This window comes from Amphiura filiformis, chromosome 14 (genome assembly GCF_039555335.1).
Source record: "Amphiura filiformis chromosome 14, Afil_fr2py, whole genome shotgun sequence".
In the NCBI taxonomy this organism is placed as follows: Eukaryota; Metazoa; Echinodermata; class Ophiuroidea; order Amphilepidida; family Amphiuridae; genus Amphiura; species Amphiura filiformis.
In genome coordinates this window covers 37744960-37761704 of record NC_092641.1, presented here as the reverse complement: position 1 = coordinate 37761704, position 16745 = coordinate 37744960, and the positions used below count along the sequence as shown (strand labels likewise).

The 16745-nt window shown below is 37.3% G+C and overlaps 1 protein-coding gene across 1 annotated transcript; it reads left to right on the top strand.

Moving 5' to 3' along the window:
- The first annotated feature begins 2904 nt into the window (after positions 1-2904).
- On the top strand, positions 2905-14942 carry LOC140169398 (uncharacterized). The gene is made up of 7 exons (XM_072192656.1): positions 2905-3002; positions 3566-3815; positions 4294-4348; positions 9912-10167; positions 10887-11130; positions 12881-12932; positions 14659-14942. The coding sequence occupies exons 1-7, from the start codon at positions 2905-2907 to the stop codon at positions 14940-14942; spliced, it is 1239 nt and encodes a 412-aa protein (XP_072048757.1).
- Positions 14943-16745: the final 1803 nt, after the last annotated feature.

The window sequence follows — 16745 nt, the reverse complement described above, 5'->3', positions numbered from 1 at the left end:
ATTAATCAGGGTTGCCACAACACAATACACTAATGTTGACATAGCCTGAATTAGGCCTCAGAGAGAGAGGGGGGGGCGGGCGGGGGCAAGGCAAATTTCATAGGGGGGGATTGTCACAAATGGGCTAAAAATTACGACAAATTTATCCAAAATGGGCTAACAAATAAAAAGTACAACAAATGCATAGAAATCTAAAATATCAGATCAGCCAGCAGGCCACAGGGGCCAAGAAAGAGGATGTGAATAAAATTGTGTTCATCTGCTCAGTGATGTAGCCAGGACTTTTGCAGGAGGCAGGGGCAGCAAGGTACATTTCAAGGTGGGGGACAAACTTGGATGAAAATGATAAAAAATGAGCTAAAAGGTACAACAAATTTGTCCAAAATGGGCTAAAAAGTACTGTAGAAACAAATGCATAAAAATCTTAAATATCAGAGCGGCCAGCATCCCACAGGGGCAAGACTTCTCACGGTCGATATGATATGGTGGCAAGAAGACTTGCTTCGATCAATGATCTAATTTCAAGCCATTGATTTATATGGAAAAGATACTAAATATTATACTTCCAAGTTCTAAATGATAATCTCCTCTCATACCATTAATCACATTAAATAAAACATTTTACATGTACACAAAATATACAAAATTTACCAACCGCGAAAGACCCTGACCGCGAAAGACGGGTGACCGCTAGTAGGGTTAATTTATCAGTTTGCTTATGTTACATAGTTAAAAATGTTACTGCCTCTACCCTAGCATCAGTTGATTCCATAGCATCTGAAGACATTGATTTGGTGTTCATGCAAAATATAAGCTATGTATTAAATTTGTTATAAAGAACCACTTTTTGATTCACAGCATCATCACCCCAACTTACTCCAAAAAAGTTGAGATTTTTATACCATCAGAAACGTGATACAAAAGAGGATGCTAAGATCACGAAATATGCCTTAACCCCATGAGAACTACCTGCCAATTGGCCAAAAAGAAGTTTTCATTATCAATTGGCCCAATCAGCAACGTTGTTAGCATAATTTTACCACGTAGTAAAATTGGGGTGAATTATTTACAAAGCTCCATTCTGATTGGTGATTAAAGTGAAGGTATCATGTAATTGACCAATCAGAAGATCGGCAGGTAGTGCTCATGGGGTTAAAGCAGAAATACAAATTAACAATGACAATTGACTGATCAAATTGATCAAACTGATCATATACTCGTACTTTGCTAATCATAAGCAATAATTGCTTACCAATATGCATTTTATTACTTATTGCATTTTTCTTGCAGGAATACTTAAGAGATGAACAATGTAATTTACCAGCAGAGAGTGTCATGAATAATAGTAAGTGGTTTGTGTAATGTGTTACAAAAAACCTTTTCAAAACAAATATATGAAAACTATGGATTAATGTTAATGGCCTATTCAGTGATTTTTTCATCTGGAGGATTGTACAAATCATCAAAATTCAGATTTGGCACCTTTGTTAGTATAATAGATGTGTTAACATAGCATACTGGTGGTTAAGGTGAAAACCTTGCATTAAAGACAAAGTAAGACATATTACCTGAATCTGTAATTTTCTCTACTTAAGTAGAGAAATTAGCTACATGTATTTGAATTGGGCTTCAACTTTGTCAATACTGCTGTTTTCCTTGTTTTTTGCCAAATATTTCATTTCAAAAATACCTAATGACAATTTTAATGACCTATCCTTCACTAAAAGGCAATTTATACACAATATATATATTTGAAATTTCAAAGTTTTAGGGGCCTGAGCTTTTGATCCTAGCAGGATCTTTATCGAAGGCAAAGTCTCTGCCTTTGATAAAGATCCTGATAGGATCGAAAGCTCAGGCCCCTAAAACTTTGAAATTTTACTTAACAGGCTATTTTTGTGGATAAGCAGTTTACAACAGCTCACATTTTAATGTTAATATATATTTGTGTACACTTTGCACTGGGATCCCTGAATAAGCCTTTTAAAATTAATGATCCCATGATTTTAAACATGATTCCTGAAATTAACCTCATTTTTGTCAAACTGTTATTTTCCTCTTACAGGATGCCCTGATGTGACTCTGCCATCTGACCCAAATACTATATCCTGTGCATTGAGTGAACTGTGCCTTGGGGTACAGTGTTGTACAAATCTGGATTTGAAAATCAGGAAGTTTTCTTTTAAATCGTGGATAATTCTGGACCCATGCAATTTTGTATTTTCCATTGGATTCGAGAAATGGAATTTGAATGTGACTTTGTTTAGTTATGAATGGGGCAAATTTGAAAAATTCAGAGTTTCTGATGCCTTGGAAATAAGGTAAGGGTTGTGTAATTGTTGTAAAATTGTGCATTTTTGAATATATTCTTATGTTTGTCTACACCGCTTGATGTAAGATTAGCAAACAAACTGGAGATTTTGCATTGTTTGAATACCGTAAACGTTCGCCTAATGGCGCACCTGGGTTCATTTACCTTGGGGTAAATTTCATGTACAAATTGAGAGCTCCCTCCTCTAAAAATCCCAACAAGAATTAAGGGTAAGTGCCCTTATTTGCTGGTGGGATTTTTTATGGGAGGGCACTTTTAGTTTATGTCAAAAATTACAGTTATGTCAAGGGAGCCAATAGCGCCATTAGGCAAACGTTTACGGTATGTAGATTTTTTGACCTCTTTAGGGCATAATTATACACTGTGCACCAAATGTTACTTGCCCTCTATCCCCTATGTCTCAAACCTCCCCCAATTCACTCAAGAGGGATTCATTATTAGGTATAGGGTGTACTCTAGAGTTATAATTTGCTGCTTACGTAACCTAGTGGCACTTCCCAACAAGCAATTTATGAGACAGATTTGAAGAACTGTATGCTGTCATTTGAGTTGGTGTAGAATGTTAGGTCACAATGGTGGCACCATGGGCCAAGGGGAGTCAAATGTCCCCAGTCAGAGATCTTGCTCCCCCAGTTGTCCCTCCAATTAAAAAAACCCAATTATTACAAATGTACAATGTTTGCAGCAAATTTGCGAAAATTTCATTTCAAGAACTGTATGCTGTCATTTGAGTTGGTGTAGAATGTTAGGTCACAGTGGTGGCACCATGGGCCAAGGGGAGTCAAATGTCCCCAGTCAGAAATCTTGCTCCCCCAGTTGTCCCTCCAATTAAAAAAAACAATTATTACAAATTTACAATTTTTGCAGCAAATTTGCGAAAATTTCATGATTTTTGACCCCTAAAATTCACTTTTCCTCAAGTTCCCTCCTTTTAAAAATTTCGTAAAATATCAATGTATTGCAAGAACCACTGAACCAATACTAGGCTTGTTTGTACTCATTTTAATGCAGTTTACATGCTGATTCAAACTATGGTCATGAACATTAACAATTCTGAAAACAAATTTTGAATATTTTTTTCAAAAAAAAATTGAAACTTGTCGTCTGCAGTTGACATCTATGTGGAAAGGGCTAAACATACATAGAATTTGAAATATTATTGTAAGTTGGTTGAAGTGTGATGTTTGATCCAACTTATCTAACATAGTGTCTGTTTTTTACATTTATTTTCAGCCTCTCAGTTGACAAACTGGACCAGGAGAAGATGTTCAGTGTGACTCTAGCTATCAACCTTTGCATTGATGATGTTTGTGAGGAGGTCATAGTCATTGATAAGCTTAAAGTACCAATACCTTTGTGTAACACAGATATTAGTAGCATACAACTACCTGGTGATGGAAGTATTGCAGGATTTGCTACAGAACTAGGAAGCAAGATTGGTAACTCTGCGGTTGATTTAGTTATTGAGAAGTTAGGACTTGGGGTAAGTTTATCTAGGGGGAGGGGGGTACTCAATACAAATGACAATACGGGGATGTGCTGCAAACATAGGTCACATTTTCAGCCATTTGTGACCCTTTTTCTAGGCCAATTTTGGTATATGATGGGTTATTTTTTCGAAATTTGCCAACAAGTTTGAGAAAGCTTTATGTATGTGTACATTACTTGGTTTGACCTTATTATGAAACCTAACAAAATTATCTGGTTACAAATTTACCTTGATATGGCTAACTATGATAAAAGTCAGAAATAAAGAAACAATTTCACGTCTGACAACTATTGAGACAGTTTGCATGTTTGAAAATGCCAAACTAATCATAGAGCATGCTGTGATCTACTGCATTCAGAAATTTCAATCATCACAACAAATCATAAACAAACAGTTCCGGACTTTGATTGACCTGTAACGTCAGACGCAAAAATGTTTTGTTTTATCTCTGGCTGCAATTGTATTATTTCAGGATTATGTGAGCAAACAAGATTGCAGGGAAGGTGCTCTGGTTGGCAAAGGAAACAGTAAGTAGATATGCCATGCCACGGAGGGCTTGGGGGGCAACCAGTCAAAACTCTTGCCCCCCTGTTGCCCCTGTTGCCCCCCCCCCCCCGAAAAAAACAAAAACTACGAAAATTGCCTCTTTATGCGGTAATTTTGCTCAAATTTTGTTGATTTTGCCCCCCCTGAAATTCACTTTCCCCCCTAATGCCCCCCGAAAAAAATATTCCTGGCGCTGCCACAGGTTACAATTCTTGTTTTAAGATATGGCTTAAAGCCATAAAGATGGGCTATTGCAGTTGAATTCCACCCCTATGAAAGACATGACCATAATCTTCCACGCACACCGCTGTTCATATCGCGCTGTAGCGACAATTCAGTTACAGCGCGGGCGTAGACTTATCTATAAACGCGCAGTCGTTTTACTATCACGAGAGCGCGGTGTAACATGGCGATGTCCATAAACCAAGAGCTCGAAGAGAGCGGACAAAAAAAGCTGCAAAGCTGGGGTTTCCGTCATATTGATAGAATTCATTCAGTATGCTGAAAAGAAGACATTTCGAGCAACTATTGGTGTATTTAATTTCGTTGTAGGGATAAAAATTTCGTAAATATGCTCGGTCTAATTTGCGCCAAGTCCATGCATCCGTCATTGCGCGATGTACAGGATCGCTACACGTTAGTCGGTAGTCGCCGTACGGAGAGATTTTGTGGCCAAGTTTTTACTACCTTGGGGTTTACATTTCATATTTATTTGAATTAAATAAAATATAACATATAAACAAGCTTATCTATAAGCTGAAATCACGGTAGCAGATTATTAAAGTTCTCAAATGAGCGTGTACAATAGTGCGTTATTTAGGGCGTGTTTATAAAATACTTTGGTGCGCTTGGGTGAAAAAACTTGCGCTTGGGACACAAAAAAATTATTGTTTGATCCCTTTTTAGGGTCTAAATATTTTTGATTCCCCTTTTTAGGGTCTACATTTTTTTATTCCCGCTCATGTTTACAAGACAAAAAATAACAAACGTTTATATAAAAAAATCTAGGCCCACTAAACTTACTTTTATTCCATATATTATTCATATGACAGGTAGGCCTATCTAGATACAAATGTGTAAATACTTACTAGGCCTACTTGTTGTTTTTTTTTCAATGTAAAATTAGCTTTGTTAGTAGTTTCGTTTTTTTTGCAAACTGTGCTAGAGGAAAGGAGGGGGCCCCTTTTTTAAATGTGAAAGGATAAACCCCCTAGAGTATGCCTACCATGAGAAGTCTTGGAAATGATTTCATGTTCCCTAATAAACTTTTTCCTAAAGTATTTCAAAGTCTAAAAAAATTAGAACATTCTATATAACTTCTGACAAATCCCAGAAATTGAGGAGGGAGGGCGAGAACCATGACATTAATTTTATATGGCATTAGGGGGCTGGAGGGGTCACAAATTAAAAAGTCGGCAGCAATAAAATAGCGACCCCCTATTTCGACAACAACAAAATTTTATGACCCCACCCCCGCCCCCCCCACCGATAGGCCTACACTTTAGGCTAAAAGTGTATTGAAATCAGTCTTTTTGAATACATCGCAGTTGTGACTTTATTGGTCATTAACAATTTTACCCCCCCCCCCTGTGGCGGCGTTACGGGGAGGGGGCATTTCCCCCCAATATTTTTCTTGTCCCCCCCCCAGTTTGCCGCCTCCCCCCACTTTTATATTAGGCCTACCCCAAAATTACGTAAATGTCCACTTTTTGTGTCAATTTTGCTCTAAATTGGTCGATTTTCCCCCTGACATTCACTTTGTCCCCCATGCCCCCGGAATTCCTTGTGCCGCCACTTCCCACCTATTTTTCTTTCCAAAAATTTATTACCCCAGTATATTTGGGACCCCTCCCTCTTCTGAAGAAAAAACCAGCCCCTTACTTTGTTTCTGAAAATGTTGTAGTAGTGTATAAATGAAAAGACATGTTTAGAAGTTCTTGGTTTATCATAAACACATTGCAAAAACTTTGAGAAAGCCTGGACGATAGGCCTAGGCCTACATGTTATTGTTATAGTGCCCTGATGTATAGGCATACGTGCATATTCTGTAGGCCTATGTCTTTATATTAAATGATAGTGAAATGTAACAATATCAATGTGTGTATGCACTTTGCAGCCCGATATGCAGTGTAAAGAGGCATTCAGTTTTGTTTATACGGTATACTATTTAATTGACATTTTGCATGTAGGCCTACATGATGTATCCCTAGACGCAGACTAAAGACCCATTCAGTGATCACTACGAAAAAATTAAAATTGTTTGTAAATTGCTTTAAAAAAAGTGAAGGACAGGTCATTCAAATTGTGATTTAGTATTTTTGAAATGAAAAGGGTTGGCAAAAACCGAATAAAACAGCAAAAAGGTACCAGTGGCGTAGCCAACACTATTCAGAGGGCATGCAGGAGGAGGTGGGGAGGCAACTTTCAAGGGGGCAAACTTTGACTGAACATGGTCAAAAATGGGTAATGCTTTACTTTTTTTTGAAATAACAGGACAGCTAGTATCCCAGAGGGACATGATGAAGCTTCCCCCCTCACCCCGCCTGGCTGGGCCACTTAAACGTGCTCAGGAATTTTACATTAAAGACACCATACCTGAAAACCTCTCTCCCTCAGTCATTAATTTGTTAAAATCTTCTGGACGAGAGCCTCTTATTTTTACCTTTTAAGTTGCGTTTTGGACCCCGAAAAAACTGCCAGGAAAGTTTTCTGGTCATTTTAACCCAATAAATGAGATCAAACGAATGAAAACTGACTTTCTATCTTGGCTGCTTAGACCCTATAATAATTATTTTGTTTTGGTCCTCGTCCCTCCCTCCTCAATTTCTGGGATTTGTCAGAGTTTGTTTTTAGATTTTTCACCAATTTTTAGACTTTGGGATACTTTAAGAAAACTATGCATAAAAATAAGTTAAGGCCTATTTATAGAGAACACGGATCACTTACAATTATACTTTTTGTGGTAGGTCTACTCTATAGGGGGGTTAGCCCTCAGAATCTCACATTAAAAAAATATATATTCATGAACTTCCTCTGGACGAGAACCAAAACATTATTTTTTACGGCCTTAAACATGTTAAACTATCATGTATGGTCACGCATGATGGATTTAAGCATTGCTTTCCCGGATTGCTTTGTTTTAAAATTATGGATTATTCTGAATCCAATTTAGCTGTTTAGGCCTACTTCGGACATGTGTAAACATTATTATCATGATTAGGCCTGTGCCAAAAAAAAATCAGTTTTGTTAAATGACCAAACTCCTTTTCAAATATCGGTATCGTACATTTTTATCACAGGCTTCGGAAGATGTTAAATAACTTTTTGATTGAACACCGCCAGGCATCATCATGCCGAAAATTATGACATCCGCATGCATGGCATGATGACTTTAGGCCTAGCATGCCTAGGCGAAAAAAGAAATTAAAAATAAAAAGATGCTACCAGTTGCAAATTCTTAGGCCTAGATCCTAATTAGTAATTAAGGAGGTCAAGCCAAGACATAAGAAAGAAAACAACAATGAAACAATGCCAGCTCCAAAAAGTATTTTCTACTTACCATTGTCACAATCAAACAAACCATCATGCATTGTCATCCATGACCCGATTGAGTCAAAACAAAGTCATGAACAAAGATAAGAAAACAAGTCTAGGTTTACTTCCGTGAGGCTTGCATATCCTCATTCCAGAGGTAGGCCTACAATAGAATGATCAAAATGTGACCATGGTATTTCCCCGGGTATTTCAAATAATATTAGGCCTACTTCACTTGATTGGAAAACTGCTTATTCATATGCCTATCTAGATAAATAATATTCCACAGTTAAAATCCACCGCTTTTTATAGGCCTATATCCCGATCATGCACTGCACTGGAATCCATTCATGCAATGAATTTATACTTCTTGACTTTCCGCGATCTTTCCAAGAAAGCAGTTGGCAAACAAACTTTTCATTTAAGAGTTCCACTTGATAAAGAGCATGTTTACTGCAAAAAATGTGTTTCATGGTTCAGCTTTTCTGTCATAGCAAACTCCCAAAAGCAAAAAACGTTAGCGTGTTATTATGTGATCATTCCCGTCACGGTCACGTTGCATTTTGCAAAAAATACACATGTGCGCGTCTAGTCTGAGGTTTGCAACATCGGGCCAGACAGAGAATCTTCTCTGATTGGCTGCAGGGCCGGGTATTCGGCTGCACCCGCACCCCCAGATGTGGTACATAACTCGTCAAGTACGTACATGGCTAGCATGTAGCATCAACAATAATAAAAACAATCAATAATAAATACTGGGATCAGTGATGACGGTAGGTTTAGCTTTTTTAGGCATGAACGTGCGGGGTTAAACAGTGTACATTGCGTGCATTGTGACTTATGAGGCCTAAGGATCTACGATTTGTGCAAGAAAATAAAATCTGCTACCGGGTTTCAGAACTGTATAGTGAAGTTAAAAGGGTGTTTTTAATAAAAACGTCAAAATTTCTTTCGCTAAACCACGCCAATGATAAATATAAAGCGATAAATATTGTGGTTTTGTGTAAAAATATAAAAAAAATCAACAAAATTCTTCTTTTAAAGAAGAATATTATATATCAGAAAGTTTATTAAGTAAAAAAATATAAAGCCACCAAACTTCAATAATTAAATCAACATAGTTATTGATAAAAAATATATAGACGGTAAAACGCAATCTCGAGGCGATTTCCTGTTATGAGGTATGATCCGATGCGCCCTGCTATGACTGTGCAGCACTTTTAGCAAAAATAACAATCAGTTTGCGCGGGAAAATAATAAGCGGATATGACGTCACGCGTGAACTCAGTTACTTCGTGAGAACAGCGGTGCGCAGGGAGTGTAAATTTCAAATTTGGTACTTGAATGGGTGTCTCCATTTAAAATCTACATCCCTGTGTGGGAGATTACATTCATGTCTTCGGGGGTGGGGGGGTCTATGCATAAGAATATGTAAATTTGTTAGACCTAGTAATCAAGCTACCAGCTTTTCATTACACATACAATCTCAGAAAACCGTCTGTTTGAAATCTTTCCATAATTTGCATGTTCTTTAAGCCATAGTGCATGGGTACTATTTTAGTCACTTGAAACTAAGATTTATAATAGTGTTGTCTCAATGCTCCTCTTGCACATATCCCATATTTTTTACCATATTTTGACCCTAAACATGGGTATTTTCAGGATGCGCAGGGCAAGTTTGGGGCCCCCAAATTTTGGGGGCCCTGTGCCCAGGCCCATCTGGCCCAACGGTAAATCCGGCCCTGGATGAGGCTAGGAGGAGGCCATTTACAATAAGTGTTTCAACAATTTTTTAGAAATGGTAGTCGGGCATTTACAGTACAAGTTATGCTGCCCTAAAATCAAAATGACTTCTTTGTGCCCAATTCATGGCTAAGTAATCAGGCATCACAATAAGCCAGAATATCAGAGGGCCACTCGGGCCCTTGATCATAATTTCAGAAGGCCCTCAGACCTGCCTTCTTTTGAGCCCTGCTCTCAATATAATGTATTATACTTTTTCTTACACAGGTTGCCCATCGATTTCATTACCTATTCCAGCAGACCTGCTTTCTTGTCATCCTACACTGTACTGTACTGGCATAGCATGTTGTGCTGCCGTAGACATCAAAGTCACCCAACTTTTCCTTCAAACTTGGCTGGCTGTAGACCCATGTGACTTTGAGTTATCCGTTGGACTAGGCAGCTGGATGTATAATAAGACACTTCTTGATTTAGATTGGGGAATTGAAAGAGAACTGGTGATTGTTGATGCATTGAAAATTAAGTAAGTATTGACAACATGCATACAGCTAACACCCTTCCTACATCAAAATAGCATTCTTCAGCTTCTGTGTTCTGTGAGGCAATAGTACACCTGAGTGCGTATTGAACTTGTATTACATGTAACATGATATGTGTGAAATGATTTCACACGTCGGAGCTGCGCAATATTTTGCGTTCGCATATGAAGGACTCAATGGATTCGCCAATTCTGTGTTCGATCAAAAAGTGAAAGTAAATTACATCCAAACATGATTGTAGACTTGATAAGTAGTGACCATAAATGAAACTTGGCATATTGCAATCAGCAGCATTACATGTTTTAATTCAAAGTTACAAATTCATAAGGTGACCTTAGGTACCACCATTTACCACATTCAAAAGTACATGAAGTCCACTGACTATGGGAAAGGTCAACTGTGCAGACTTCCTGTCTACAAGTAGCAATGTCAGCTTCCAGTGCATGTATAGATGAAGTTTTCAATTCTAATGAGTAACTTTTATGTTAAAGACAGAGGAAGGGGGTGTGTGTGTATAACCTTTTATTTAGCCTACTTATTGTTATTTAGGCACTAGAACCAAATTGATAACAGGCAAATTGTTATCACAATTAACAATAGTCAATTAATTGATTTCATAAATAATACAGATCGACCAAGCATCAATGGTTGATAGAAAGATCAAACTAATTTGTTTCTATTGCCTTATAATATATTTCTCCAGATACAAGATTGACAAGCTGGATGCACAGAAGTCTTTCCAGATTGACCTTTCTGTCATCGTCTGCATTGATGGTACCTGTGAAATGATTCCTGTCGTCTCCCAGCTCCTTGTTCCCATACCATTCTGTAACACCAATGGGACCCTATCTTTACCTGGTGGATCTATTAATGGGTACCTGACTCACCTTGCTGGAGATGTCACTGATACTGCTATAGACCTGGTGCTGAATACATTAGGAATTAAGGTAAGACAGGGAGTAGTTATACTTAAAGGGGGGTAACCCTATTGGTTTTGGATATGGATTGTCTTTAAAATTACATAATAATATCAAATATTGGCCCTTTATGCTGCTTTGTGAGAAAACGAGAGCATTTTCAGCGTAAATGTGAATAAATAGCCAAATTTGCAATCCAATACCTTGGTATACGTGAATTGCATTATGGGCAGGCAAGCAACAACAACAATTCCCGTTCGTATGACGACAATGCTGTACAATGCCCGGCCCGTATTGAACCATGATTGAACGGAAAATTTTTGTTTTTTTCGTTCCGTTTCAGAAAAAAAGGAAACAAAATATATTTCCCTTGCAATATGTACATTTCAAATGAATATAAAAAGTTTGGGTTAAAATGGAGAGGAAAAAAAAAACTTCCGATACCGGATTTTGAACCGGGTATCTTTCGGGTAAAACACAACGCGCTAGTCGATTGAGCTAAATCGCCCACATCGTCCATCTTGGAATTGTATTATTATATACGGCATACCGTCTCCTCAGCAGTTAGTGTGGTTCGCTTTTTTCACAGAATGTGTATGACGCGAAACCAAAGTAGCTGTTGAGGAGACTGATGATTCGCAATAATTCCGTCCCCACAATTCCGACGAAGTTTTAGTATTTACAAACTGGTATACCTGTAAAAACCGCTGTGATTCATGATTTCTCCCGGAAATACATCGACTTGGAGCGTCAAATTTCAGGATAGTAATGAGAAAAATAGTATCTATCATGTGATACCAAAACCTCATCAACAATGAAAAATATCGGGGGGATGATGCTGTCGATCGGGTCACGGACCTTTAAGGGATGGGAAACTTACATAACTATTCTGATGGACCAATCTTTACTTGGTGGATCTATTAACCCTCTTCACACGGGTGTTGACTGCAGACGACAAGTTCCATAATTCTTGAAAAATTCAAAAAATTCAGAATTGTACAAATGCATGACCATATTTGGAATCAGCATGAAAATTAGTAAAAACAAGCCCAGTATTGGTTCAGTGGTCTTAAGATAGCTCTTGATATTTGGAAAAATATTCCAAAACTTGAGACTTTTTATGTTGAAGCTTATATGGCCAGCACGCAGAGCAAATACTGGTCACATGATTCATCTTTCTGGAGATACATATAGCAGTCAAGTTGAATCAATTTGCAAGGTGTAAAGACTTGTGCATTGGTGGGTAGCAACAGGTTCAAGCCCTGGTTTGGTCTTATAAAATGATTGAGTTAACTTGAAATTTTCCTGGACAAGGAAGTAACTGCTTATTGTTTCACCCTTTTGAGAATTCTTGGAGCTGATCCTGGCTGTAATGGTTTATTGTGGTATGTATAGGGTGTGCGTTTCTTAGCTGTAAGTCCCTGATTGTTGCTAAATGGTTTATATGATGTGTCTTGAGCCACTAGTGGCCAGTGATTCCTGTAAAGTGTGCTAAATCATGTAGATTTATACCTGTGCATAGTGCACCAAACATCACTATGCTTTAAAAAATATGATTCAGGCATTAGACACTTCAATTACTATTCTGTAACACCAATACAATAGTTCTGTCTTTTGTTGATGAAGCATACATATTTGGAGCTTGTTAATAGTCTTTCAAAACGTGACAGTAGGGGGCATAAGAGGCTGTGGTAAATGAAAGAGACATATATACTGACAAACTGATGATGTCAATATACTTTCGATTCTATTAATATTATTACATTTTGTCATATTTCAGGAATTTGTGAGTGATCAGGCTTGTACAGTACCAACCTCAGCATCAGGGCAAGGTTTGTTACGTAAAGATTATCATATCAAAAAGTTTTAGAAATCGCCCAGAAGTGAAAGGGCTATATCAATGAAATTTTGTCAGTGCAATCACTGGTCCTTATGTACATTATGGTGCAAAAATGGTCTCATAAGTATGTTTACTTTTATTTACAGGGGCTAGATGTCACTACCTGTCTATGTAACTGCATAACCAGCAAAATGGAGAAAATTGAGGCATGCAGCATGATTAAGTTCCATTTTAAGGGTTACAGTGCCCAGAAAGTCTGTGATAAAATGAAAATTCCTTTTCCAAAAAGCGACAGTGACATATCATAATCACCACCGAAGATAACTTTCATTTCATCATCAATTTTCTAGGCACTGCAACCCTTAAAAGCAGGATCTTAATAATGCTGCTTGCCTCAATTTTCTCAATTTTGCAGTTTATGCGCAGTAACTGGGGCAGCAGGTTATTGGCATCTAGTACCACCTGTAAAAAAAGTAAACATACCTATGAAACCATTTTTGGACCATAATGTACATAAGGACCAGTGATTGCACTGACAAAATTTCATTGATATAGCTCTTTCACTTCTGGGCGATTTCTAAAACTTTTTGATACCCCCTCGTATACTATATAAACAGATTTAGTTGGTACAATTTTAGTTCAAGACAAATAAAATCTGAAGTTGGATTTTACTTGTTCTTGAAGCACTGTTTTCAGTTTGTTATTTTCACTATATTGACATTATTGGTATATATTTATAACTTTGTCCACATGGGTGCCAACTGCAGATGACAAGTTTTTACTTTTCTTTAAAATTCAAAAAATTTAGACAATGTCAAAACTTGTACTTTTTTAAGTTGAACCCTACTGCTAGCCCACAAAGCATTAATCATAATATTTGCATCATAGAAATTTAAAGTACACAAAACATTCTAAGCAGCAAGGGCATAGTAAGGTTGACAATTTGGGATTTTGTACATCCAAAAATGAGGTTTTCTTTTAAGATTGATATTATGTTGTAATAAAATACATAACAAATTACTCAAAAAATGGGGTAGCTGTGACTGCTCCTGTAACCCTGCTTGCTATGGCCTTTCTAAGCAGCAGCTGGAAGACTCATAAGACACATCAAACTTTTTTATCCTGTACATATATGCTGTTCAAGTGGAGCATGTTTTGCACCTGTATGTCTACAAATCAACCAATGTGCGTCGATACTCTTTTGAGGTTTTGCACAGTACCGGAAGAAGAAGAAGAAGTTCTTGCATGGCCTAAAGAGCATGTAGTGCGATGGACTAGAGACCTTATGAGGTGGAAATTGGTCCAACTTGTTTCTGAGCGCCATTCATTCTAAGCACTCATTACAATTTGAATATCTCATTTTATGGGTAATTCACACTTTTGTATAATATCTTATAATTTGAAATTGTTCAATATTTTTCAAACCTGATTTTTTGGCATATTTCTAATGTTTACACATGTTACATCGCACACCTAAATGGAATCAGCCAAATTCATTCTGTTTATCAGGTCAGCAGAGAATTTTTGACATAATGCCGTATTTAGACATTAAAGCCATAAAGAGTGATTTGCTCCACAGCAATGCCCACTATTTTATTTGAATTTCTACTTTTTGATTGTAATGCACAATAGGGTACTAAATACAATGTGAAAGACTACTCCTAATGTTCTTTTATTGCAGTAAAATTTTAATTTTTTTATTCACCAATTCTTTTTAGGTTGTACACAAATCAGTGTGCCACCATTGCTACCACAAGGAGTCTCATGTTCTGTGGATAACAGTTGCCATGGTTTCCAGTGTTGTGCAGACATTGATTTGAAGATCACCAGAAGAAGCTTAGATGTATACCTCCAAGTAGATCCTTGCAACTTTGTGTTGTCTGTTGGCTTTGGTGAATGGTCACTGAATGTTTCATTGTTTACCTATACATGGGGTACAATAGAGACACAAAGTCTTGGAAATGCAATTGATATCAGGTATGAATGTGAAAAGCAACTTTAACCCTGATGTTAATCCTAACACTAATATAATTTTAACCTAACTATAATCATAAAACCATAGCCTGGATGGTCAGGGCTGGCAAGAGCCATTGCTGGCCTGGGTATATTGAACAGATGGGCCCTTTTGCCAACTAAATTTCTTAGATTTTAACCCCAATTTTTTTCCCTACATTGCTTCAGGTTCTAAAAAGTGGGGTAGGGGTAAAAATATTCTTTTTCTCTTTCCAGTACTAACTAGTTTTAACCATATTGCTTTAACATTTTGCTTCTTTGTTTTTTACAGGCCTCTTAAGGTCTTTATTCTTTGCATGATGGACCCATTGACATATTTTTTTAAAACTTTTTAACAGGCCCCTTATAACCCTGGACCTGGGGTAACATGTCCCCTGACTCCCTTGTCGATGGTACTGTGGATGATGACAAAGTTCTTTGTGTAGAAATGAACACACTCTCATCCCTCTCCTAAGCTACCAAACTTAGAGACATTGTACTCTCCTGTTTTTAAAATAAATCTGATATGGTCAACAAAATGAGTAGTTTTTTAGTTGTTCTTGGTATTGTTAATGTTGTTGTTGTTGTTGTAATCATTAAAATTGGCAATTAAGTGAAAGTGGAATTCAGCCAAAGATACAACTCTTTTCCTTAGTTGCCTCACATATGTTGATTCCCTATTATGATTGAAATGTTTTTCTATCCTTTGTTATTCAGATTTTCAGTCAAGAAACTTGATGCAGAAAAATCTTTTGAAGTGGACTTGACTTTCCAACTGAAGCTAGATATTGAAGTCACTGATTTCAACATCCTAACTAACACCAGGGTGCCAATTCCCCTTTGTGATCCCAATGCATCATTCTCCCTTCCAGGGGATGGATCTATCACAGCATTTGTCAGGGGAGTGGGGAAGAATGTTGGCCAGTCTGCCGTAGACGCTGTGCTAAACCATTTGGGAATTGATCAGTATGTTTCAGGAACAGAATGTTCTGTACCTCAAACAGACATTCAGACAACTCGTAAGTAGTTCTTTATTTCTTATTCTTAGTCAGTGAGCGTGGACTATTACATAGACACATAATCTGATTGGACAATCGCATGATTTTGGGTGTCATCTATCAGGACGTAGAGGACCCCACATCATCATGAGTGTTGATAACTTGTAACATGCACATAGAGGTGCGTGTATGTATCGTGTTGTATGCATAGACGCAGTGTGGAATACTAGCAGTACGCGCAACAAAAGATGTGAAGTTCTAAACAAGTTTCGTTCATTTTAGAAAATGGGGGTTTTTTATGACGGTAACTTAATTTTTGCTTTAAAAAGTAGTTTACAGTTATTAAAATAATATTTAACTGACTAAGAATGAGTGCGCCAGCATCCACTACTCAAAATATTGCACCTGCCTGTCGTCTATCACACGGTAGAGGATACTCAAAATAAAAATTCCTATCGTTTATTCTCTAATTTGACTTGCAGTGGTCATTCCATTTTAAAAGAGACATTGTCCATGTTAAGGCTTATATCCAGTTAATACTCTTATAGTTCAGTTATTGCTTTGGCTTTGACGAAAATTATAGGTATTGTTTACGTGACTGAAAATATGCCTCAAATAAGGAGGTGCAAGATGATTTAAGATTTTGTAGGTTAAAATTAAACAATTTGAGTTTTGTCTGTCAATTAATGGTTTCCAATTAAGTTCAGCACGGACATCTATGCTAGGTGTGTCCCATTGTGCACCACAGATAGTTCTTGCAGCCCTGTTTTGAATAACTTGAAGTTTATGAGGCATAAATGCAGTACCTATGTTAA